The 25,031-nt window shown below is 35.1% G+C and overlaps 1 protein-coding gene across 1 annotated transcript in view; it reads left to right on the top strand.

Moving 5' to 3' along the window:
• SPATA17 (spermatogenesis associated 17) overlaps positions 1–25,031 on the top strand; it is an 89,555-nt gene that overhangs the window by 43,000 nt on the left and 21,524 nt on the right. Inside the window, exons 7-9 of the mRNA XM_071425964.1 lie at positions 10,874–11,077; positions 16,197–16,348; positions 24,679–24,817. Of these exons, the coding sequence (XP_071282065.1) occupies positions 10,874–11,077; positions 16,197–16,348; positions 24,679–24,817 (495 nt within the window). The remainder of the gene's footprint in view (positions 1–10,873; positions 11,078–16,196; positions 16,349–24,678; positions 24,818–25,031) is intronic.

The raw sequence follows: 25,031 nt of genomic DNA, 5'->3' as shown, positions 1-25,031 counted from the left end.
TAAGAGACAAGGCTGCAAGTTTGGTCATTTGAGCTTAGTCCCGAGTGAACAGTCCACATCACAAAATGATTATACATAATTTGTTACTATTGGCAGTGTCTGTTCAGGAAAGGCCAAGGACTGAGCTAGCATGAAGAATAAATTAGCTCTTACCTTTTACATTTTATTTCCTCCCTCTTTACTGTTGTAATTTTATTATCCTGTCTCTAAAACATTCAGGGGATGAAATTATCATTCATTATAATACTAATACTTCTTGAAGATGAACTAAAATAGTCAATTTTTTTTTTATTCTAGGTGCCCCAATCAATGAACATCCCTACCTATCCATGGGTGTTTAATATCCACTCATCATTTCTCTGCCAAGTAGTCAGATGTTTCTGAATACTTTCCAAAGCTTGTACCACGAAAAATCCAATTTAAATTAAAGAGGGTGAGCTTTCTTAGTTCTCAGGCAGGCTTGCAGCTACATTTAAATTGGAGTTGTATGTGAGGCACTTCATGCTGCAGTATTCTGTTTTTATAAAATATGATTTCCAAAGGGTTCACAATTTGCATTATATCCTTCTGACAGTACTTGTGACAGGTATGTTCAATTAACAAGCTTTCCTCATGTATTCACTTCCCATTGGAAGCCAGATGTATCACTCTATTCACAGGCATTCACTCCAGGAAAATCATTCCAATCTTGTGCCTCATGGGGCACTGTCCACACCATCTCAGTTCACTTGGAAGGTATCTCAGTTCGTGTTGTTTAACGTTTCTGTCATAAAAAAGGACAAAGTAAGATAAACTGAAATAAGACAGTAACTGCGCTGTTTGTGATTCTGAAAGACGTTGTACCTGAATGCCAGCTCAAAATTCCAAAAATGACCTTTAAGTGATTTGCACACACAATCAAAAATCTCTAGTTCTCTTAGAATCTGAGTCCAGCTCTTGCCCTTTGGGATAACTAATCTTGAGAACACAGAACTTTAATTCTGCTACTCAACACACTATCATGGTGATGTAAAAAAGAGGGAAAGGGCTGAAAGCCAAAATACACCTTCAGAATCTATTTGGTCTCCACCTACAGGGAAAATAATTTAGTGACAAACTTTACAGCTTCCATAGATTTTCCAGTTTTGCTCATATTCTTTTCAATCAGACATTTTTGTTCTCCAGGAAATAGTGGTTATCTCTCTAGGGAGGACAGGTACAGTCAAAGCCAAAACTAAGATTGTAAGTGTGGTGATCTTCTTGCCCAGAAATGGGTAACTATGGTTAGAGGATGGAAGAAGTGCTGTCTGCTGATACCATAACCTATTTCCTATGCAAAATGCATGGATGTGAACTATTTCAGATGTGTTTTTTCCCAGTGTCAGTGAAAAGTACTTCCCTCCCATTCACTCTTCTCTGAAGTCTCAGCCTAGCACAAGTGGTAAGTGAAAGTATTTCCAACAGAAATCAATAATTTCTCCTTTTGTCCCACTACCTAGAAAACAAGATACTCACTTCTCATTCTTTAAAGATAGTCAGTGAATGAACTTTTAAACATTATCTGTGACAGTATTGTAAACTCTATTTTTCCTAAAGGCTTCCTGCTGTAAAATAATTTCAGTTTTTTTGATAACTGGTTAACTGTTCCAAGAAATGAGAGTTTACACAAAAAATTAATCTCTCGTTAGAAAGAGCTTAATACACGATAAAATGTAAAATTTGAGTGTTGTTTTCTGATTGATCCTATGCAAACTTAGTTTTAAAGATTTGTCCCCGTAGATATGGCAATATTTCTCAGAAGAGCTTGTTACTAGCCATATCACACAAAGCTTGATATTTTAACAGAGTGACATGTTTGTATCTACCATGTATTATAGCATTGAGCATTTCAGCCTTAGTAATTTAAAAATCCACTAGCTAGAAGGTCCCTGCATTCAAACAGTCTTTTTCGGCATCTGAATTGCATAATCCCTATTTGTGTGGATTTTTTCTAGACAACAAACTTTGTACTCAATTCCTGTGGGTAGGATTAATGGCAGAGTTTAAAGGACAAGCTGTGTGATCTATCAAAAAGTGTACATGCTGAGATCTTAGAAAAACATGACCACATTTTGTGTATTACTGTCAATTGGGGTGGCAAAAGGGTTGGATTGCTTCAGGGTCAGAAAGCCGGTAAGAATGAGTTATATATTGAATGATGGCTGTTTGTAGGATATAGTAAAAGCATTTAAGAAAGAATCTATACTGCAAGGAAATCACAGTGCAGCACAACATCAGCTAAATAGTTCACAAAGCTACATTCAGAAATGATGGAACTCCACTGACATTCTTGAAATAGTTACTGGTGTAAATTTGGTTAATGCATAGTAGTTCATCTGGTATTTAACCAAGTTGGTGTGAGCTATGGTCTTGCTCAGGTAATTTTTTTCTCCTTTTTCTCCTATATTAGGAGAAGTACATGCTAAGTAAGACATAATTGCATAAGAGAGAGGTTAGGAATGGCGTGGGAGAAGTCATGAAGATAAAATACCATGCATGTCTCAAAAGCAAACCTTCCTGTTGATTAAGAAGTGGCACTGATGGTATCCTTGCTTTAATGAGACTTCAAGATGAGTGATGCACACACCAGTTCTTTTCTTTTTCAGCTCTTAGGCAACAGAATAGCATAATGGTAAAGTTCTTTCATTACTTCCATTGTTTATTCCATATTCTGTGCTTTTGTTTAGTATCTAATATATACTGTTAATTTGGGAATTGTGTCTGTCCTGCAAGGGACATTACAAACACTGTACATCTCCCTCTATCTGTTGTTTGCTCTGTTTTCAGTTTTTCCACTTCAACAATCTTTTAATAAAGTCCTCATCTTTGGGGGTTTTTTTCTGATTATTTCACTCTTTTCTACTAATTTCTGACTACCTTTAGTAATCAGACTAACATGCTTCTGTTCCCTGATTATTCTTTCCCTATACAATACAAGACTGTTCATTAAACCTTCCCCTCATTGTTTATTGGTCTAGGCTGCTTTGTTAAACATTCTGCCACATTCTGAGTTTTTACTCATTGCTTAATCCCATAGGTTTACTGTTTAATAAATCTGTCAGCATATATGTCTGTGAGGGAATACTCACATGTAAGCACAATGCAACAGACATAAGGCACAAGGAAAAGAATGTTACATTGTTTTGGTTGCACCTATGCAGTTTTGAGGAGTAAAACAATTCTCTATTTAGCAATTATGTCCTTGACAAAGGAAATCTCTGTGTGATTTCCATCTTTACCTGATACAAAGAGCTTCTCCTCTCTTCTGATATGTTGCAGGTAACTTCTGATGTTACAAATTAGAAGAGTCTAAGTGGTGTAATTAGAAGGATTTTTCTCAATCTAGTTAGAAAAGGAGTGAATTGCAAGTAGATTTTTTTGTAGAAAAAAAATCCATTGTGACAATGGATGGAATTATAATTTTAAAGATGTAAGTAATATCACATTTGTAGGTATGTGTTTTAAGGTTCTGAAAACTTCTCACAAGATACATTATTGTAGCCTCAATACTGTTTGTGTGTTTACAGGCAGTTATTGAGACACAGAAAAATAAATTTACCTTCAGAGATTATTTTTCAGACTAAGGTCTTTAATTCCCACTTACTCAAGGTGGTTATAGAAGCAGCTTTCTTTCAGAGATTCTTATAATTTGTACGTTATCCCATATTCAGCCTAGCACTTCTTAAATAGAAAATTTTAACAATAAATGAAATTTCCTGCTCCTGCTTTTAAAATAAAGCCATTCAGTAATAATTTGTATTTTTCTGCTTGTTTTGAAATCAGAAGTCAAATGAGAAGAGAGTAAGAGAACTTTGAATGTGCTGTCCCTGTATTGTGTCTTTATCATAAGAGTATTGTTTCCCATTCCATCACTCACTCATTCAAGTTATTATCCCTGATCTAGTCAAGTCATCAAGAGCCTGCTTTAGAATTAGATTTGACAGAGTAAGCCTCAGTCAGAGAGACAATCAATGAAAGGTGGATGCATTTTTGGGATGCCTCTGCATCTGCTGGGCTACTGTGTTTTGGATATTGTGCCACAATATTTCATGCAGTAAACGAAGAATATGTTTCTCTTTTGTCTTGATGCTTAAATGACCAAGCAGTTGGTACCTGTTTGGATACTCAATTGCAGTGTTGTTTCCTGCAATTGAACTTAGTGCCTTGCATGTTTAGAGGTTGGTTTTATGGTCTGTGGCCAGGATACTGGACTTGAATATTTCCTTAACACCTCATTGTACAGTCCATAAAATTGCTGCTTGGTTTACTTATACAAGTGCATTTAAACTGTGACTGCACTATTATTTTAATATCAAGCAAACATTTCACAGATGAAAAGGACTGAACCAAGCTTTTCTGAAGGCAGAATAACAATAATTAATGTTTCTATTACTCTGTTTAAACAGAATATATATTAAGCAGAAGACAGGTAATTAATCCCACTTGAAAGAAAATACGCTACTCATCACTCATTTATGAATTCTTCAGTCTCTTCTTAAAAGCAGTGTCTCAAAGAAAGGTAAAATACCTTAGGAGCAATAACAGGCTAGGTCCTCTGATTCTTATTTAGATGAAATTCCTGAGAGTATATTTTTCAGGGATTAGAGGATCAGGCCTGAGGAGTAGCATTAGCTCAGTGAGAACCCAACCTACATTTATAAAGCTGGGTGAAATTCTTCCTATTGTCAGGCATGGTAAAGAAGTTTTATCTCAAACCAGAATGTTAAACCATACTATGGTATTTTTCCAACAGCTGCATAAACTTTACAATGTATTTATTAATTGTTAATACAAAATTCTGTTCACATTAGTTAAAAAATTGCAGATTGTTGCTAGTAGAATACATTCTATTGAAGCTTAAATATTTTGATGTTTCAAATTTGAATTCATGGACATAGTCTTATACTTGTTGCTAGAACAGTGTTTACAGATTTTTTATAGATATTCTTTTTAAAACAAATCTCATATAAAGTCTTGGCATTTTATTTTCACTAAATATGAAATATTCTGAAAGTCTGTAAAAAGCTAGTTATTTAGAAATTCAAAATTCCTTCTCTTTTACAGACGTCTTTGCAGCATTATATAAACATTTATTTCCTTGTGAATCATTAATGTTTTAAGGTATTTCTTTTCCCTGCTAGAGAAACTATATCTGGGGATTAACAGGATTGTTCACTGGAATTCATGTGGAAGCATAACTGCAGTAGCTGAGAAATGATCATGTTTCCTTTTAGTTCTCAGCAAGAGTAATTGAATGTTGAATATCTTACTAAACGCTGGACTGTGACAGTGTGTTAACACTCCAACTATCTCCTAACAGCAGGGCAATTATTTGCTGAGTGGGATTTTTATAAATCCCCTGGCAGTAGTATGTCCTGATAATTATGATGAAGTGCACTGGTCAGTGTTGATTCAGCAATCCCATCTCTAGCAAATATTTCATTCACAGCTCTCCTTCATGCTTTTACTTTTATGGCTTTTAAAGATCTCTTACCTCTCCTCTCAGCTTGCTTAGGTTTTTTTACAAAATACAATGGAGCAAGAAAGGATTTTCAAGTTAAGTGCCTATTTTGTTGAAGTCTTTTCTTTCTCATTTAACTCCTATTTAAAAGGCCAGAGTGAGAAAGTAGCACTTTACTTAGGTTCTTACTGTGAAAACCACTTGCACAAGCTTCCTCCCTCAAAGCCGTTTTTTTCAAGATTAAATGACTGTTAAATTAAACATTTATATTCATGATATATGTTGATTATTTCAGTCATTCAGAGTTGATATGAAAAAAGTAATTAAAACAGAGCATGTCTTTATTATTGCTTAGTTAAGTTACAGTAAAAATATGTAAATATATCAGAACACACTTTCTATTGATTTAATCCTTGCAATTTATCTTCAGCTCAACTTTGTCAATTTTTAATTTTGCATGTGTATTATCATTTGCAATACAATAGCTGTGCTGTATCTTAGAACATATTTGGTTTGCAATTTTTTACATAGACTTCAAAAGCTCAGCCAAGAAGTACGAAAGAAGACTAATAAATAAATAATTAATAAATTGAAGTTTCAGAATCTAAACTGCTCAGGATTTATTATACCATTTGGGATCACCTGTCTTTCCGATGTACTGTCCAGCATGGTCAACACAGCCTTGTTTTTCCCCTTCTACCTGCACCTTTTTCTTTCCTTTCTTTGTTACTTCCTTCTTTCAATTTCTTTTGCTGCTGCCATAATTCATAGTTAGCTTTCAAGGAAACTCCTTAATAATTTTCTTCTTTTATTCTGGAAAAAAAAAAAAATAGATAGAAAGAGTAAACTCTTGCTCTCTGTATCGAAATGATAAACAGGAAAAGACAAAAATGGATCTTCTTTAGCACTGTGTAAATACAGCATTAGTGGTGGAAGCAATTCAGACCATAAAATCCCTAAATCTTTTCCTTGCTAATGTTTATTAAATCAATATTTGTTTCCTTATGATTTTTTCTTCCTTTATATTTGAGCATTAATTATAAAGATAAGAAAATGATTGGGAGGAAACTAAATGATAGAGTGTTAGAAATGCAGAAGAATTCAAAATATTAATGTAATACTAAGGATGACTGCGTAACAAATGGTACATTTGCCAGTATGCTTGACCTGATGCAATTAATATTCCAGGTCACGCTTGGGTTTCCATGATGGAAGGTCTGAGGCAGAGAATTCTAGGGGAAAATACATCTATTGTATAACTCATTTCTCTTTCTCACTCTTTCTTTTTTTCTTTTTTTTTTATTTTCCCTGATGAGTCAGAAGCATCGTCTTAAAAAAAAATATCTCTGCTTTCACACCTCATTTGCCATATTCACCACTGGGCCACCATTTACCAGAAGGGCCTGATGTAAGGAGGTCAGTAAGAAGCTATTAGCAGAATCCCCTCCTGAGATTTCTTTGGTCTTATTGAGGTGGAAGTTAGCATGACAGTACTGCAAATAACTCAGCTTAAGTTTTTTTAACAGTTAGCACAGATTTCCCCATAGTGTTTGTCACTTTAGAAAATTGTTCCTGGAAATGAAGTCCTGAAATCTGGCTTTGACAGAGGTCCTTCTTAGTGTTGAAGAGCATGGGTACAGAAAAATATATTATTCTCCCTGCAGACAAGAGGTACTTTTTTGTAATCTGTGGTAATTTGGAGTGTTACATATTTTCTTATGGACTAAAGGTGGGGAAAATATTGAAATCACAGTATGGGGTAATATCCAAGACAGATACTTTTCTACCATTGAAAAAGCAGTATTAAGTACAATGGTTTTGTGGTTGAGAGAATATTTTATTAAAGTAGGGAAAGAAAATGAAGTAATGCTTTTAATACATTGTATTTGTCTCAAGAAGATATACAAATATATTAAGTACCAAAGGCTTTGATCCCTGAAATTCTTAGATTTCTGTAGACTGCCAGCTCCCTGCAGAGGACAGAATGAATAGGGTATTCATCACCACATTGCACAACACAAGAAATTCCAAAAACAAGACTAAAACTTGCAGAGATATTTTTAAAAAAGAATGGAAGCAATTTTTCCAGTGATTGATCTAAACTGGAAAGTAGAATCAAACTCATCCTCTTGTCTCTCCTACCATACTTTACCAATTTTAAATCTAGGGCTAACCTTACCACAAACTTTGGGGAATTTAGAATTAATTAGTATTAATTTTATCTGTCTAGATACTATCTCTGTTGATTGCTTTGTTATGTGTCTTGTTGAATACTTCAACATATATAGTTAAAATGTAAAGTAATTAACAAGGATTACTTGAAAAATCATTATTGAAATATGCACTTTGTAATCAATTTTGACCCATATCATACAAAGAGTTTCACCTGTAGAAGAAGCAAAAACTTTTTAAGTGTCTGGTTGGCCTCTCTAAACTACAAATCCATTTTCACAGTTGATATAGTATCTGTATGCATTTAACATGAGAGTATGTAAAAAAAGGGTAACAAAAGATGATTCTTTGTTAAGACACCTGTTCGGCAATAATAATTCCAAAGACACTGAATCAATAGATTTCCACATTTATTATGGCTAATTTTGGTTTCATTAAAAGTGCTAAAAGCCAATTTTATTAGTGCTCTTGGTGATACTCAGTAGCATTTCACAGTGTTTGAACTCTTTATGAACTATAGCTTTTTATTACTACCAAACATTTAATCAAAGAAGCACAAAATAGAATATACACAGTATTTTAATAGAGATTGCAAAATGCAGTTTCAGAAAGCCATTTTACTCATGGAGACACTATCTCTCAGTGTGACTAAAAGAAGTAACCTAGACAGAACATCGATTTAAAGTTATTCTTGCATTTTATTCTCCAGGGGAAGAACATTTAAATTATTTCAGATACTGTATTTTTAGACTTTGGAGTAAAAAACCCAAACCCCAAGCCTGTGTTATGTAGATTGAAATAATAGAACAATTAATTTTTTTTTCAGTTAAAAAAAAATATATATTTCCTTTTCAATTTGCTCTTCAGCATTTTTTTTTTTTTTTTAAGAAAAGGCTTAAAAAGAGGTGTAAATTTTGGGAAGACTCAGCCCTGATCAGGATGTGTTACCAATCAACAAATCCATGCCTGCCAACTTTAGAGAGATGTTATGCCTTAGTGTTTTCTTCCAGATCACCCTGATTCTCAGTGATGAGCATGGAGATGTTTCTCTTCTGGATAATATTTAAATTTTCAGTGCCACTGTCACTTTCTATAAAATATGTTTCACAGACATACCATGAGAGCAGGGTCTCTCCCCATGGCTGGGAACCTCTGCACACTCGTGGCATGTCTAGAAAACAGTCTCCACAGCTGAGTATGGATGGTGCAGGAAGGGGTGGAAAAATGAAGCAACAACACAGTGAACAGTTCAGTGAAATATGTGAAAAAGCTTATTATTTTTCTATTTACTGTCATCAACATAATAAAGGCAAAACTTAATTTTTCATAATGTAGGCAGATTCAAAGGCTGTGGTAGGACTAATGAGTGAAGCGTGTAATGACCATGGCATAGAGATGGTTTGTGTATCTCCAGTGAGGGATCTTATTTGCGTGATTCTAATGCATTCCATTTGTATGGAATTTGTATTGACTGTGGCATTTTATATTTGAGAAAACTTGTGTAGGAAGTATATGGTATAACTGCATTCAACAATTGTGGGAGAGTGCAATAAATTTCAAGACAGCCCATGGAACTTCTCTTTATGTAGCACTTACAGATCACCGAGTGGTCACAGGCAAAACTCTACTGGGCTGATAAGAAAATTGCAATATAACAATGCATGAAGTACTATGAAAATAATAACAGCATGAGGAGAATCTGTGACTTTATGAGATGTTTATGTGAGAACAAGCCAGATCTGCAGAACAAAAGATTAAGTTGCAGCTGGACTTTACAGATCAGAGAGACAGACCTAGAATTTCCCCTTCACTCCAGTGGTTCTCTTGCCTGCTGTTTGAAGCATGGATCCCCACCATTCTAATTTGGCATCCTGAGAAGCTGAAGGAACAGCCAGTGGTTTTTTGGCATACTTATGTTTCTACCACTTACCTCTATTCAAGTCCTCTTTCCCACTGAACATTTTACCCATTAATGAAACAGTTTGTAGGGTATGCTCTAAGAGGGGAACAAATAACAGAGAAGCAAAATAAATTGCCATTAGACCCGTACAATTTAGAGATGAAGAATGTAGCTTTTAAAATTTTAAATAGCCCAACACTATTTTGAAGAAGCTGAATAGTTTTTTAAAAAAAGTATCTGTTAGACCATATGTTTTATATGTACCTTATTTAATTTTTTGACACAAGAAACTGGAACTTTCCAGTAGGATATGTTAATGAAAAATGCATTAGAGCTCATTGGGGAGAGTTCTGTCCTCTCAGCCCCAAGAGTTTAATACTTTGTGAAGAGGCTGATGCCCTACACAGTTTTCTCATGGGTCCTCAATAGTGCTCCAAAAGAGCAATACAAGATTTTAAATATTTACTCTTTTCTTTAACTTTCCATGCATCTCGAAACCAATTTCTTTCCCTACTACTTTTATTCAAGATTTATTCTAGTGAGTAGAATTATGATAAATGCAAAGGAAAATATATTTTAACTGAGCAAGTCTGCTTTAAAAGTTTTAGTATACCTTTATAGAAAATATAATTATCTTTAAACAACCCTGTATCTTTAAATTAATTTTTGTATATTTTAATCATTTGTCATCTGTTTTATGGGAAATTTAGTGGCTTTGTGCAATATGGAAAAGCAATTCTCATATGTAACAGTTCATAATTAATTCAGTAAACTCACATATGTCTATTTGGGAATTGTTTATATACAACTGATAAAATGCCTGCATATATAGGTATGATTTGGGAACAGTTGTCACATAATTTTGACTTGCCAGATATTCACAGATTGTTAAAGATGTAGATTGCTAAAACAGAATTTGAAATATGTGTTTTATATTGGTAATTGTTATATTATACCACACTAGTCATACAATTAGTGATGTAAAAAAAATCAAATTTTTTTTTTATTTGAATGAACCTTTCTATTTTAGTCACAATTTAGAAATCATTGTGCTAAATTTTTGTTTTTCATGTGTTTTCTGCTGTTAAGTCTAAACACATTGTAATAGCTGTTCAGGAATTTATTGTGGACATTTTGTTGGGAAAAAAGCAATTATTGGTTTTGATATTCCAAAAATTCTCTCCTATTTCTCCTTAATTATTTCTCCTAACTTTACTGATTTACTTTTAAAAGTGCAGCAGGTGCCACTGTCTGATTTTGATCATAGTTTATGTAGAAATTTAAATGAGTTGAAGTCAAAGATGATCCCATTTTCTGCTCAGATTCCAGGCGTCTACAATTCGCCATTCAGGAAATCCCCAGATCCAATGGAACTGCTGCTACGGCAGTCAAAGCCACTGACCCACAGGAAGCAGCAAGTGAAGAGTCCCTTTGCTGATGAGCTCTATTGCTGGCCAACCTGTAAAGAGCCTCCAGCTTTTGTCACATCACTGCCTGTGCTACCTGCTGACAGACAGAAACCTCAGGTAACACGTTCCAGTGACTCTGCGGCAGCTTTTGCTCACATCTTTTATCAGAGATTATCACAGAATATCTTGAGTTGGATCATCAAGTCTGAAAATCCCTTTTGTGAATGTTTTTTTAAAATATAAATCTAGTGCTTGCATTGAAGATATAAAGTCTTTGACACAGATTTGACTTAAAGAAAAAAGAAATCTATGTGTTATGTAGAAACAGGGAAATATTAATTCTTTATATGTTGTTTTTGTCCTTTGGGAAAAAAAGTGTAATTTATGATATTTCAAAGGTATGACCTGATATTATTGAGTATCAATATTATGATTAATTAGAGCTAGAATTCTTAATTTCCAATCTTAAATCATTAAAAAAAGGAGAAATTAAAGGTGATAGGAAAAATTAAGCAGTTGTTGATAACTTTGTCCTCAGTTTGCAATTTTTTTCCATATGAAGACTGAGGCATCCTCTCAGTTCAGAATAGTTCCTACTCTCTTGTGTCCACTAGATGTGTGAGAGCTTTAATAACAAAGATTTCTACATGTTCTGCTCCATCACAACCAATTTGCCCAGCTTCCATTATTAACTGTCATAGTCTCAATTTTAACTTCAGTTAATGTCACCGAATCTGGCAGGTAGATTTTTTCCTTTTCTGTAGAGTTATGGACATCTGTGGGATAATGCGTCAAAGCAAATGTCTCACAAGATAGTAAAACAGCTTTTGCTCCCTTATTATCAAAACCTGCTGGGAATGTGACCAATAATATATACAGCAGAAAAAAATTTTGAGAAATTTGTGTTCCACACTTGATGATAATACAATGAAATGTAGCTTTTGCCAGTAGGTGCCTATACAAGTACTTCAGGGATAGAAATATTTTGAGTTTCCCTCTGTTCTGAAGAATTTTTCAGTTTGCCCAGTCTACTGAATCTTCTACTTAGCTCACACATACACTTTCCATGCTGGTTTCATTTTGAGTGAAACAACATCTTTAGAACCTCTGACACTTTTCCATTTAGTACTCCATTCTATATTTAAATTTCCTTATTTGTATCTTGTTTAGAAAGACAATACTTCTAAATGAGTCCTTCTTAGCAACTTTCAGTGAAACTATCACCTATCTGCAGAAATGTAACAACTTGAGCAATAAGCAATGTATATATACATATACCTTTAATGGTGTTTTACTCCTCTGAATCAATATTGCTCTCTATAACTCTCTGAAAGGAGGCTGTAAGCCAGGTGAGGGCTTGTCTCTTTTCCCAGGCAACAGGACAAGAGGACATAACATCAAACTGTACCAGGGGAGGTTTAGGCTGGACATCAGGAAGAATTTTTTCACTTTAAGGTGGTCAGGCATTAGAACAGGCAGACCAAGGAGCCGGTGGAGTCACCATCCCCAGAAATGTTCAAGAAATGAGTGCACATGGCACTTAGTGCTATGGTTTAGTTTGACAAGGTGGTGTTTGGTCAAAGATTGGACTCAATGATTTTGGAGGTCTTTTCCAACCTTTATGATCCTATGATTCTAAGAAGGTCTGTGATTCTGTGATTCTAAGAATGAATCTGGAGAAGCAGAGGTGAGCCCACTGCTTATAACAGTAGGAATCAACTTCAGGGCAGTTCTCCACCTTTGTCCTTCCTTTCTTGTGTTGTCCCTATCCTGACTGCTTTGAGATTCCTCATAGAATGACCTCATTGACTCACATTAGAATTGAGACAAAGTGTGAGCCAACAGGCAGTTTGGGTGATCAGGGAGTTTGGAGTTGACATAAACATGACATTATAGCTTTACCTTCTGGGACCAAGGGGCTATGACAGTCCTTGAGCAGGATGTGACTGGCTGCATTGTCTCTCAGGAAAGAGGAAAGCTTTTGCCTTGTGAACATGGTGAGGAATCAGGCTTTTAAATAGATAGGGAATTCACAGTTCTTCCATTGTTAAGGTGCTCTTGCAAAATTGCTTTACTGTATACAAAGTATCTTACAAGCTTTTGCTTGGATTTGGAATATTTTATAGACCTTTCTAAGTTCAGATGCACACACAGCAGTCATGCACAGATAGCCTTTTAGAACAAACCAGAAGAGTTCTGTTTATTTTCTGCACCTCAAAGAGGGAATTTACTATATAATACTTTAATCCTTTCAGCACCCTGGGATGTACACTGTGGGGTAAATTTTCAAAGCACAGTGCGTGGATTTAGCTGCCCGACTCTTATTGATGTTAATGGGAGTCACACGGCTAAATCCCTGCACAACACTTTGACAATTTAGGGTTGTATGTCTAAGAAAAGGACACTGGTTTGAGCTGATGAAACAGCTGGAAATGAAAACCCACCAGAACACATCCTGAAAGTTGTCTGGTGTGACCATAAGAAATTTAATTACTAGATATACTTGTGTCCTCGTTCTTTGTGGTAACACTTTTTGGCACCAAGCTTCCTTTCCTAATATCTGCCTGGCTCACTTGTTACTTTTTTTCAGGTATCTAAAATTTTTATTGCCCCTAGGTTTAGATGTTTTACATGAGGATGTCAATTATATATGTTTAAAAGAAAAAAAAAATTGACTATCTTTCAGTTTTCTCTTAGGGAAATGGGTATTTAGCATTTAATAGGTAAGGTCTGTGTATGTAAGATAGTGTATTTAATAGAAAGGTTTTAATGGTGCTTCTCCATCAGTTAGATCTATCATTTTTATTACTGAGTTAACTAGAATCATAGTTTGATAGAAACACAGATAATGCTAAAATTAGTCATCTATTCATTAAAAGGCATTAATAACAGAATGCACATTACCATTTAGATCTTTTGCATGCTGTTATCTGTTGTGGAATGGGGACAGTGAGGAATGCGTAATTTAATGCAGTTTGTATTTTTTATTATGAGTTTCTGATGTTATGATAAAGTAGTAAGAATGCCGATCTGCCAACCTTTATTTGGCAAACCAGTTGGTATTAAGGAGACTTATGCTACTCAGTACAAAGTCCAAACATAGAGCATAGAGCTCTGTGAGTTTTCTTCAGGATAAACATTGTTGGTCAACTCCTACCATTCTTTTCCAAGCCTGACCTCCCCATAAAGATTTCCATTTTGAAGAGGATGCCTGGAACATTTACAAACATTGTCAATTTGAAAACGTTTTTTAAGCACCAATCTACCAGAGTTTCCACAAGTCTTAATCTTGTAAAATGGAAATAGACACATGGACTTTGTAGAGGTCTTTGTTTAAGATACATTCCTGAGGTCCCTATTACTAACTAAATTTCTTCAAATACATGATTCAGAGGAACACAAAAATCTTCAGGGAATGTTTAGAATTATCTCAGTATTCTAATATATATACTCTGCTTTCATTAGTGATGTCATAGCCTTATTTTGAGCGACCTTTACTTAGTTACATCCTTTCTCCCTCTCCTTCTATTAGTAGTCTCAGAAATTAAAGATGGAGAAAACCCCTTGCTTGGATATCTGATTATAACCTGGAGGTTAGATGAGTCAGTACTTTTCAGTGAAGAAATAATACAATATTCTGAAAGACTACTTTTAAAATTAAACATGTTTTTCTTGGTATTATTTGGTAATAGTATTTGTCTTTCTTCCTTCCTCTATATATCCACTTAATGCAAACATCTTGTAACAGAATATTCAATTTTATTATAAATTTTAAACTTTTTTTTAACTTGATCATCAGGTTATGTATTACTAAACACTGTTGACTAGTTTCAATGACCTATTCTAATAGTAAGTAGTCTCTCATAGGCGGTAGCACTTTTCATTCTGTTTTAAGACTTTTGTGTTCTTTTAAAATGAACATATTTTTCATGCAGACCATGAAAACAGAAGCAAGAAAATATCTGCAAGAAGTGTAAATATTATGCTCATTTGCTTACTGGGACCTTTAAAAAGATCTCAAAATCTTGGTGCTGTGCCTTTAAAAAATAAAGTTCCAATAAAAATCCATTAACTACTTTTAAATATAGCAATCCTCCTGTCCAGCTGTGAAAAGTACTAGATGATACTTATTTGCCATTTGTGTTATTTACGGTCCATGACTTTTATGGTAACTGGTTCCTATTATTGGTTTCTATTAATGTAAAACATAAGTGAACATAAATGAGGCGTGAATCATTTCTTTTTATTAGCCCCACAGTCTTCACTCAGTGCTTGCAGTAACTCCAGCTGTGACTTGTTAGTGATAACCTATTCAAAGAAGGATATCTTTAAGAATAAAGGCTGTGATTAGGTTTCTTTGTCTGTTCATAGTTTCAAAAGGTTTCACTAGTTCATTGCAAGATCAACAATGATGAAAATAAAAATTAATTTTAATACTTCTAAGTTCAGGCTTGTTATTAAACTGCCATGAGTGACATGAGCACTAATTATATTCCAGGTAAGTTCTTAAGGGTTAATACTAGAAGTGAGACATATAGGATATGTCACTTCAGCAGCACAGGAGAGGACTTCCTCCTATTTATCCACGTTTTTAAATGGTAGATACTGATACAATTAGTTATTAAACTAAATACTCTGGAAAAAAAAAGACGTGTATGTGTATTTTTTTAAGAATTACAAAGTTAATGTGAAATTAGATCTTTTAGAAATGGACTATGTGCCTATAGTACTGAAGTCATGTTTGAATTCTGTTAGAAGAATTATGTCTTAAGCCATGCATTAAGTTCCCTTCAAGGTAGGTTTACAGTTACATTGAAAAGAGAATGCTCTTTGAAGTTTGTTCTATGCAAAGTAAAATATTTAAGCTTTCTGCTTAAGCAGAATTTAGATATAGTTAATGATTGTTTTTTATTTCACCAATACTTTTTTCTAAGTAAAAACAAAGTTTTCCTAATCAGTTCTAACAATACATTTATTTAAAATTTTAAGTATTTACTAGTAGGTAAATAAATTTGGAGTGCACTCTCTTTTACGCTTTAGAGCATGTTATCAACCTTTATGTTATTTGTAAGTCTCTATCAAAAGGAACAGCTTTGGTTATTTTGGGAGAAGAGTCTTGCTACACTTCCCAAATATTCTGTGTCCTGTTTTGTCAGCGATATGCCATGAACAAAAGAGGGGAAAGAGAAGAACTGTAAGCCCAAACAGAGCACTTGTATTCTCCTGCACTTTTCAGGGGCCGTTCCGCGATCCTGCTGAAGTGTTGCAGCAGCGCTACAAGCCTGTGGAACCAACTCTGCGAGTGAGAGAGTCAATGTATGCATCACCAGCCAAGGCCAGAGACCCAACACGAGGGGAGGAATGGAGAAATCCCATCCATGACAATCAGTGAGTTCTTTGGCTCTTCTTATATTGTTGTGAGAATGTTTTCTTTATTCCATTGCTTTCAGAAACCTTTCATGCCTGACAAAATGAAATGTCAAACCTGACAGCTTACTAGAAAACATTTTATGTGTATACTTCTAAATTCTGTGTCCTCAGATTATAAACTGCTCAGGGCAGAGACCCTATCTTGTAATTGTATGACATGTGCCATCCATATCTATGAGTGTCTAAAAGAACTTGTAATAGTAATAATATGTGATGCAACAGATGGCTTTAATGGGGAATAAGAAAACAAATGCAAATTCTGTACTGCCACATGCACCTTGCCAAGGAAAAAACACTGTTTCAGTCTTCATATTCTGGAAACTTACTGGTTATGGGAAGAAAAAATGGTGTTGCATGCCAATAAGACTTGTTTTCTCTACCACAGCTCATTTGGAAGGGGAAGGAGCATATGTTGCATGTTAGAACATGACATAGAAACTAGAATAATCTTTGAAGCAGTTTGATTTCCTAAGCCATGGCAGCTGTAATAGTGCCAGACAGGCCAGTTCTTTTCCATAAAATCTCAAATACAGGCATAATCCATTACAAAAGATTAAAGCTTCTGTCCCAAAAGATTTAAGACTGTTGCCAAAATATTTCCTTTTTAAATTTTTTTTTTAGCATGATGACTGTTAAACACTGTTTTATCCAATCATAATAAAAGCCTACTAAGTCATTTTCTCTGCCTTTGTAGTTACCTAGAAAAGAATTATGTTTTGCCAAACTTTTCATTGAATTCACTGCTCTTGGCAATCCTTTGACCCTTCAATACAAAATTCAGGACAGAAGGGAATCACTTTTCCTCATGAGCAGCCTGTGATCACTGGCACATGATGTTTTGCTATCTTTGATCTGTTTCATGCCTTTTTATCAGCTCCATATTGCTATGTGTCAGATTCAGGACTGGGACTTAAGAGTGCCAGAATCAATTGTGTTTACATGGTTTAACTTCTATGTTTTTATTTTTGGACCATTTCCCCCAATTTAAAATTAATAGTAACTTTGAAAGAAAATTCTATTCAGAAACAGTTTTGAAATTCAAAAAATATTTTATTTAGACTACTTTTTCTCTTCTGGACAACATTTTTGATGGGTTTTTTTTTGTTTAGTTGTTTTTTTGTGGGTTTTTCTGTTTGTTTCTTTAGTGAGAGATAGCACCCTTTATTTATTTCATACTAAAATCATAAGTGAGTTCAGTTCCAAGTACAAATATTCTCCCCTTTTCTATTTCTCTCTGTATTCTTTCATGTACTGGTGTGCGGAGGAGGAAACAGCTTAATTTTCACATCTCAGCATAAATTTCTGGTTTTTTTCATTTTCATTTTTATATAAAATTTCTGCTGGTGAAATTTAAAAGAACCCCTATTACTAGGTAGTAATTAATATGCTACCTCTCATTTAAAGTGTTTTCTTCACTGAATTAGTTGTGATTGATGCATTCAAACTGAGTTAGATGATGTCCTTCATTTATAGACATGACTACATTGCCCAGTCTTTATTTGATGAAGTTTACCCCAGACATTACTGTGTCAACACTTTCAGAAGGTCAGACCTTGCAATAAATGTTTCACTGACTCTTCAGTGAGGGAATTGTGAAGATTTGCTCTTGTACAGTTTAAATTTGAAGCCTCCAATTTTGGTAGATATTATTTCATGTGGGTCTTTATTTACCTTATGGTAAGGAAGCATTTAATGCCATCCTTAATGCACAGAAGCAATGTCCCAACAATCAATGATTCCCAGCTTCATGCACTAAAAGCAGAGTGTATTATACATTTTCAGGCTGTGATCATTCCATTTGTGCTTCTTATTCAACCAGCCATGCAAGGGTCACATCTGTAACCTTGAAAAGGTGATGACAGAGCTGCAGGTCATCACCAGGACTAATGCTCACTGGTAATGCTGCAGCTGCTGCATGGGATGTTGGTCTCCAGGGAGGAGCCAGCAAAGAGTTACTCAGATTCTACAGTAGTTTTTTCTCAGCAGTGTCTATTATGAATTGACAAATTTCTGTTTCTTGCTATGTAATTGTGTACTTTGGGACTTTATTTCTTCCTGGTAGTGCTTCCTATGCTGATTATTTTTCTGTTTTAGAAAATAAAGAGAGAATGAGCAGCAGAAGTATGTGGCATTTATTGAGAAAGCTTGTGTTTGCATGAATGACATTTGCATTGATATGTATATTTCCAGAGTAGGTATTGTGTTGGGTCTCTTAAGACAAAAAGATTGTTGGCATGTACCTGAAATTTTCAGCAACATTCAGAATTCTCACAAACCTCTAATTATCAGTGGTTGTTTACAGGATGATAGGATGAGTGTTGCAAGCTCTGAGAAAGTTCTTGCTTTTGATAAAATGCACAAAAGATTTGGAAAAGTTGTGAGATTTTGAGGCAGGCAGAAGCAGTAAAAATGAAACCAAAAGAGAATATACTGTCCTCACTTAAAACAACTGTTGGAATTTCCTTTTCTGTAATGGAAAAGCAACTGGGTTATCCAGCCTAACAAAAATGATTCCTTTTTCTCATGTAATTGAGGCTGTTACTACCTTATTGGGCTATTTTTCATATAAATGAAGTGATTTCCCCCTCCACTTGTATAAGAATGACAATTTCATTCCTTTGGGATGGCTACTTAATATAGTGTCTAGTTTGAGACAACTGCTGGATCCAGCAGATTTAGATGAAGCATAAAAAGTTTCCTCAGTTGTGTGCAGGCGCATGCTGGCCTAATTTTCCAGAGAACAAAAATGTAAATTATTTTCATTAACTTAGATGAAATTTGTCTCATATAATATGCCTCATGCTTCGAAGTATACTATTAAACATCTTTTTGAAGTCAGCAAACATCAGAACAAGATGCAGTGTGGTGATAGCAAGAGTGTAAGGCTTAGGTTTCCTAATTTATTCTGGCATGACATCAGAAACATTACCTCAGCTTCTGGCTGTGTCTGTGCTCAGTGCTGTGCTGAAGATGCACAGCCTGGTCCTGGTCACACTGGTTCACTGGTGTGCAGCAATGTTTGCACATCCTGCCTCTCCCGTGCTGTGTGAATACAGCAGCACCCAGCTCCTCATGGACTTATTTCCAGCAAGATTGTGGTTTTCTTTGGAGCAGCTGAGGTGCTGTTGTGCTGCCCTGTGCTGGGCAGAACAGATACACTTGCAGAGAAATTAGTGACCTAAATAAGCTCTGTACTTGGAGAGCACCAATGTTATGAGCTGCCTGGTATTAATTGTAAGAAAACTTAAAATGCAAGTCACTTTCAGGTTTAGAGTTTTTAAAAAATCTTTTAATTTCTAGAGTTATAAAATCTTTTACTGTGTCTCTGACTTAGCTGCAGTGAAAATGGCTACTACATTTTTTTGTCATACAAACACAGCACATCTGAAAACTTTTTTCAAATTATACTTAGTTTGTCTTATGCTTTGCAACTTCAGCAATTTGCATATTTTCCGGACTGTTATTGTATTATGATAAACAGGGATTATCATATATTTTCAGATAATGTTTTCTTAACAATTCAACTTCTATTTGTAACTCTTCCATTTATTTTAATTACTAGCACAGTGTGCAACATTTATTAATCAGCAGAGTCTTTTTAAGTTAAAATACTAAATTAGCTAACCCCATTAACACAGAATACTCCAAACAAGCAGTAATAGGAGAGGTAGTTACTGTGCAAATCGTATTATACATGCGGGTGCTCTAGGGCACAGTTAAGCATGATTACCCTCTTTTGATCCAGTATTCCTCTGCTTCTTCCAGCTAATTTCCACTGGAAATTTACAAAGTAGAGCCTTCATTTTTCCATCTTAATTTTTCTAATGAAGTTCTGGTACTTTATAACACTGGGAATGCAGATAATAAGTCTGTGTATAATTAAGAAGTTCCAGAATTTGCTGCAGAAGAGATCTCTTTTACTTCCTACAGGAACTAGGCTGTGCTTTTATTTGCCACATTACATTATTGCAGACAGGGGTTAAATAAAAATAGCCAGAGAATTTTTAGATTTACTGATGTTACAATCAAAGTGATTGATACTTTTTCAATAAACCGTGCATTTAGTATATTACCAGAAACAATATTTGTACTAAGACACCCAAATGGGCTTCTCGTGGCAAAACCAGTGCACTAAAGATAATGTCACTAGATATGCTAAATAAAATATTCCATCTTTATTCTTGTATCTAACACTTTGATTTTAATATACATGCATTGTAAAGTAAATAATGTCTGCCCTGCTGCAGTTGTTTGGCTATGGGAAAAACATTATGCTTCCTTCTTTGTTCCCCAAGTGAAAAGATTGGATTTGATGAAAAAATTACTTCAGGTATAATACAAATTTGAAAGCTTAAAATTAACGTCGTGTTTTATTAAAGAAAAAGAAGAAGATAAAATATTCACAGATTTCTGATAGAGAAGCGTGGCTTGTTTGGAGCTAATTGTTCATGGAATTCTTCAAAGCGAGATGAATTTGAATTAAATCAAGACAACAAAGAATTGAATTGGTATTGTATAAAAACACTTTAGATAAAAAATTAGCAATGTCATAGAGCTAATACTTTGCTGGCATTTTTCCTACTAAATTAAAAAATGTACAGTACATACAAATGTAAAAGTTTGAAAAGCCATGTAACAATGCTCTGTTTTATATTTCTAACTGTGCCCTGGCAGTGCAGCATGTGTGGCAGTCCAGCAGTAGATCTGGCAGATCTTTCTCAGAACCCTGGGAATGTTTTGAAGCTTTTCTGGGATCAGGATTACCTGCTTGCTCCACTAGACTGCTGGGATTTTGCCTCTTGGGCAGATTCAGAGAACACGCTGAGGACCACTCCAGTTTATTGTGGCCATTTAAATTTCAATAAAAAGTCACTGCCTCTGTCCTGTGTCCTATTGGTAGGTTCCATATAGCATTGGGACACTGTTGCCCAGCAGTCAGTGATGGACCTGGGAAATTCTCCTTCCTGCTTGCGCTGCTGTGCTCCTCTCACACTGCCATAGACACCAGAAACCAGTTCCTGCTGCTGCTCCTGTCATCTCTGTCAACCCAGTTCAAAAACCTTCAGCATGTAAAAAGCCTTTTCCATCTTCTGTCAAAGTAGTAAGAGAGATTGCAATAAAAGAGGCAGACTAAAGGGAAGAAATGGTAGGTGAGGAATGTAGGAATAAAAATCGTGGAGGGGGAGTGTAAACATGTGAGGGGAAAAAAGGTTTAGAAAGACGAAATTGCTAGTAGAAGGAAGGTCCAGGACAGGATGAGAGATAAAACATTTTTATTTTTGTTAGCAACAAATATCTGTAGTGTCTTTGAAATTTAAATACCTCTAGCAGCTGTCAGGTCCTGGTTTGGCTACTAAAAGAAGCCTTCTAAGTCTTCTTAGGCTAATTAGGTTGGGGTCCCGGCAGCAGTGCAGCTGGTCTTCATCACCAGTGACACAGCCAGCCTTGGTCCTGATCCTTTTCAGGTTATGTATGAGTAATACTGCCATTTGTAGTTTCTCATTTCTGGTTCCAACCCTTTCCTCATTTTGATTGTATCCTTTGACATATTTCTCATTCAGGCTGATATTAAATAATTTTTCATTTTTCAATATATTTATTTAGAGAAAGTTCACCTTCCATTAAGTCATCTTTTGGGAAGTCTCAGCTTATACTGACTTTTTCTTGTAGCCCAATAAAACATCAATACAGAATTTAATTATTTTTTGATTGGTACTTCTGTCTCTGTCATGTTAACTGAAAACATTTAAGAATTTCTGAATTTACACTTAAATCACAAGGAAAAGCTGAAAACTAGATGTAGGAAAAATGAGTGAATGTTTTGAAATCTAAACTATTGAAATCTAAACTTGTACAGTTGATAATGGCATCCTGGTCTGAATTTAATGTTCTTCTTCCATCACTCTCTTCTGTCACTTTTGGAGAACATACTGTCGTTAATTTTGGGACTAGCTGTATCAGGTGTATACAAAGAAGTACAGAACATAATAACATTACTGAAGTGTTTTGCAGTGCTATTACTTCTTGTTATTATTATGGTTTGGGGGGATATAACAACTTTGGTATTACTCCCATTAATTTGGTTACCCTACTTAGGACAAAAAATTGTTGCAATTCTTTTAATTACTTATTCACATAAGGTAAATTCTCACTTACTTTAAGCAAACACTGAATTTACAAGCATGTTGTTAGAGAATCATCACTTTAAGGATTTGCCCCCTGACTCTGAGAGCAGAACTGTAAACAGAAGAAAAAGCTTCTACTTGATACCATTATCCTCTATTATATTTTTTTCTTTCATTTAAAAGAAAATACTGCTTGTTATGTCTCAAAGTGTTAATTTTGGGGGTTTTTTTTTGAATCATAGAACCTACATTACTCTGAGAATTTTTTTGCCAAAAGACAAAGATTAAATGATCCACAGTAAAATCAAAACCTCTATGTAGAATTTTTTATTTTGGGAAAATGATAATAATTTACTTCTACTTTTCTCAAGATTTTTAATTATTTTGTCTGTAATGCATTTTACAGAAATTCATATTAAATTATGAATGCTCTGGCTCAACTAAATTCTGTGCATATATGGGTAAATCCCAAAACTGCAAGCCTTGTCTTCTCAGCTATCCAATCCCCTGAGAAAGCCAATTTTCTTTCATGTCTGAACAAAAGAAAAATGTACTATTAAAATGCAATTCAGAAGTGATAAAAACTGCAAGTGGAGCAGCCGGCTCACAGCACCTTCGATGTATTCTCTGGGACACTGGGGCCACATTAATTTTTGTGTGTGTGTGATGGCCATCCCATGTGCAAATTAGCATTACAAGTACCCTAATCTGTCTTGTGTGAGGGTGTTCTTTCCCATGGGTATACACATGCTACTATAGCTTTTTATTATTTTAAAGTCTGCTAACTCAGGGTTTTCCTTTTACTAACTTTACATGGCATTTGTTTGTGGCACGTGATAGAAGAAGTTGATACAGCTGGTAAGATTCTCAAACCATTTCTTTTTATGAGGTGGAAAGAAAGAAAAATAATTTTCAAAACCACTCAAACAGTTGTCGATAAATCAGTTAATCAAAACAATTAGTTTTCTGCATCTGTATCAGCTGAGAGACAAAGAAGACTAATCCTCATTTTTATAAAACTTTCTTTGCCTAACTCTTATGGGGACTCTGGATTCTGAAAAGGTTTCAGCTGAGGAAGGGTTCTAATTAGCTACACTTCTTGTCATAGGATTTAAAAGTGATATTTTTTACTTCTGAAGCATATCGTTCTAATTTTACCGAGATTTTTTTCCTGCACTTCTAGAATTAAGAACACATGTTGATTTTTTTTCAGAATATCAGCAATGATAAACTTAATTTCCAGTGTTTTGCTTTATAGCAAAATGTACTTGTTTGCTCTCATGACTCTCCTGGAAACTGGAATAGATGGAACTAAGATGTGTTTGCAGGGTGTCTTGCAGATCTTCTATATACAAGATGTTTTTCACTTTCCTTCATACAGTTTGCTGTGGAACCTACCCAAAAAACCTCTGGTTGTCCCTGGCAGTTAGGGACATCCATCTGAAAACCCCTTCCAGCAGGTAGCTGGAGCTGCACTGCTCACTGGCACTATCTAAGCAGCAAGTCCATCATCATTATCACCGAAAATGAAAGAACCTGGCTCAAAAAGATTGCTAATTAGGACATAATTATAACCTAAGAGTAAAGTACACAGTCTGTGAATTCTGAAGAAACAATTTCTCTGTTTTGTGGTATATAAATATGAGCAAGTTTCTGTTCTGCTAATGAGAATATGGTTTATTTAGCTTTGGCTCTGACAAAGCAAGGATGCCTATCTCCAGAGGTGATGTCTGTCCCCGTGCATGGAGAGTGCCAGCCACTGGCAGCTGGCACAGGCTGCACTCTCTGCTAGGACCTGAGGCATCAGCAGGCACCTCCCAGCAAAGGGGCCCCTGATCGTCCTGCACACATCCCACCAGTTGTCAGTACAGATACACACAAAGTAATAATCTACTCATGCAAGTGAACCAAGTTAGATCCTTGTGCACAAAGTCTTGATTTTATCCTGTTGAAACTCACTGTCTCTTTGCTCCAATTTTATTCTGAAAAAGGCTACAGGAGAAATTGCAGTAATACTCTCACAATACTGAGAGGAAACATTAAGAAGATAGTGAAAAATATCAGGAACATGTGTACACTTCATCTCCTGCAGCATGGATTTACATCAATCCTGTGGCATCTAGAGAAGAGCATAACTGATTCTAAAATATTCTTTAATTTCAGGTTTCTGCCATTTTCTTCATATCATAAAAATTATGAGAAGTATGAGCCATCACTTTTTAAGTCAGGCAAATATGGCAAAGAAGCTTATGGAACTAAATATTTCAGAGAAGTATATCCTAAGAAGTGGATAGCAGACAAGGTAAGTCACTACAAAGTCAAGAATTTATTTACTTTTTTTAGATTGATGTTTTATTAGAACTAAGTGAATTTCAGTATGATCCAACTATCATGGAATCCAACAGGATTCTTTCTAGCATGTTATAAAATCATGTAGTTAGAGCTGTGATGGGATGTGAAATTTCCTTGACTCTCTGGTAAATTCAATTTGAGGGAATTCAACACCTGTTGGTCCT

Source organism: Agelaius tricolor, unplaced genomic scaffold (genome assembly GCF_023055355.1).
Source record: "Agelaius tricolor isolate 1412-34295 unplaced genomic scaffold, bAgeTri1.0.p SCAF_1, whole genome shotgun sequence".
In the NCBI taxonomy this organism is placed as follows: Eukaryota; Metazoa; Chordata; class Aves; order Passeriformes; family Icteridae; genus Agelaius; species Agelaius tricolor.
Note: the sequence above shows the minus strand (reverse complement) of the source record. Positions and strands in the feature narration are given on the sequence as shown.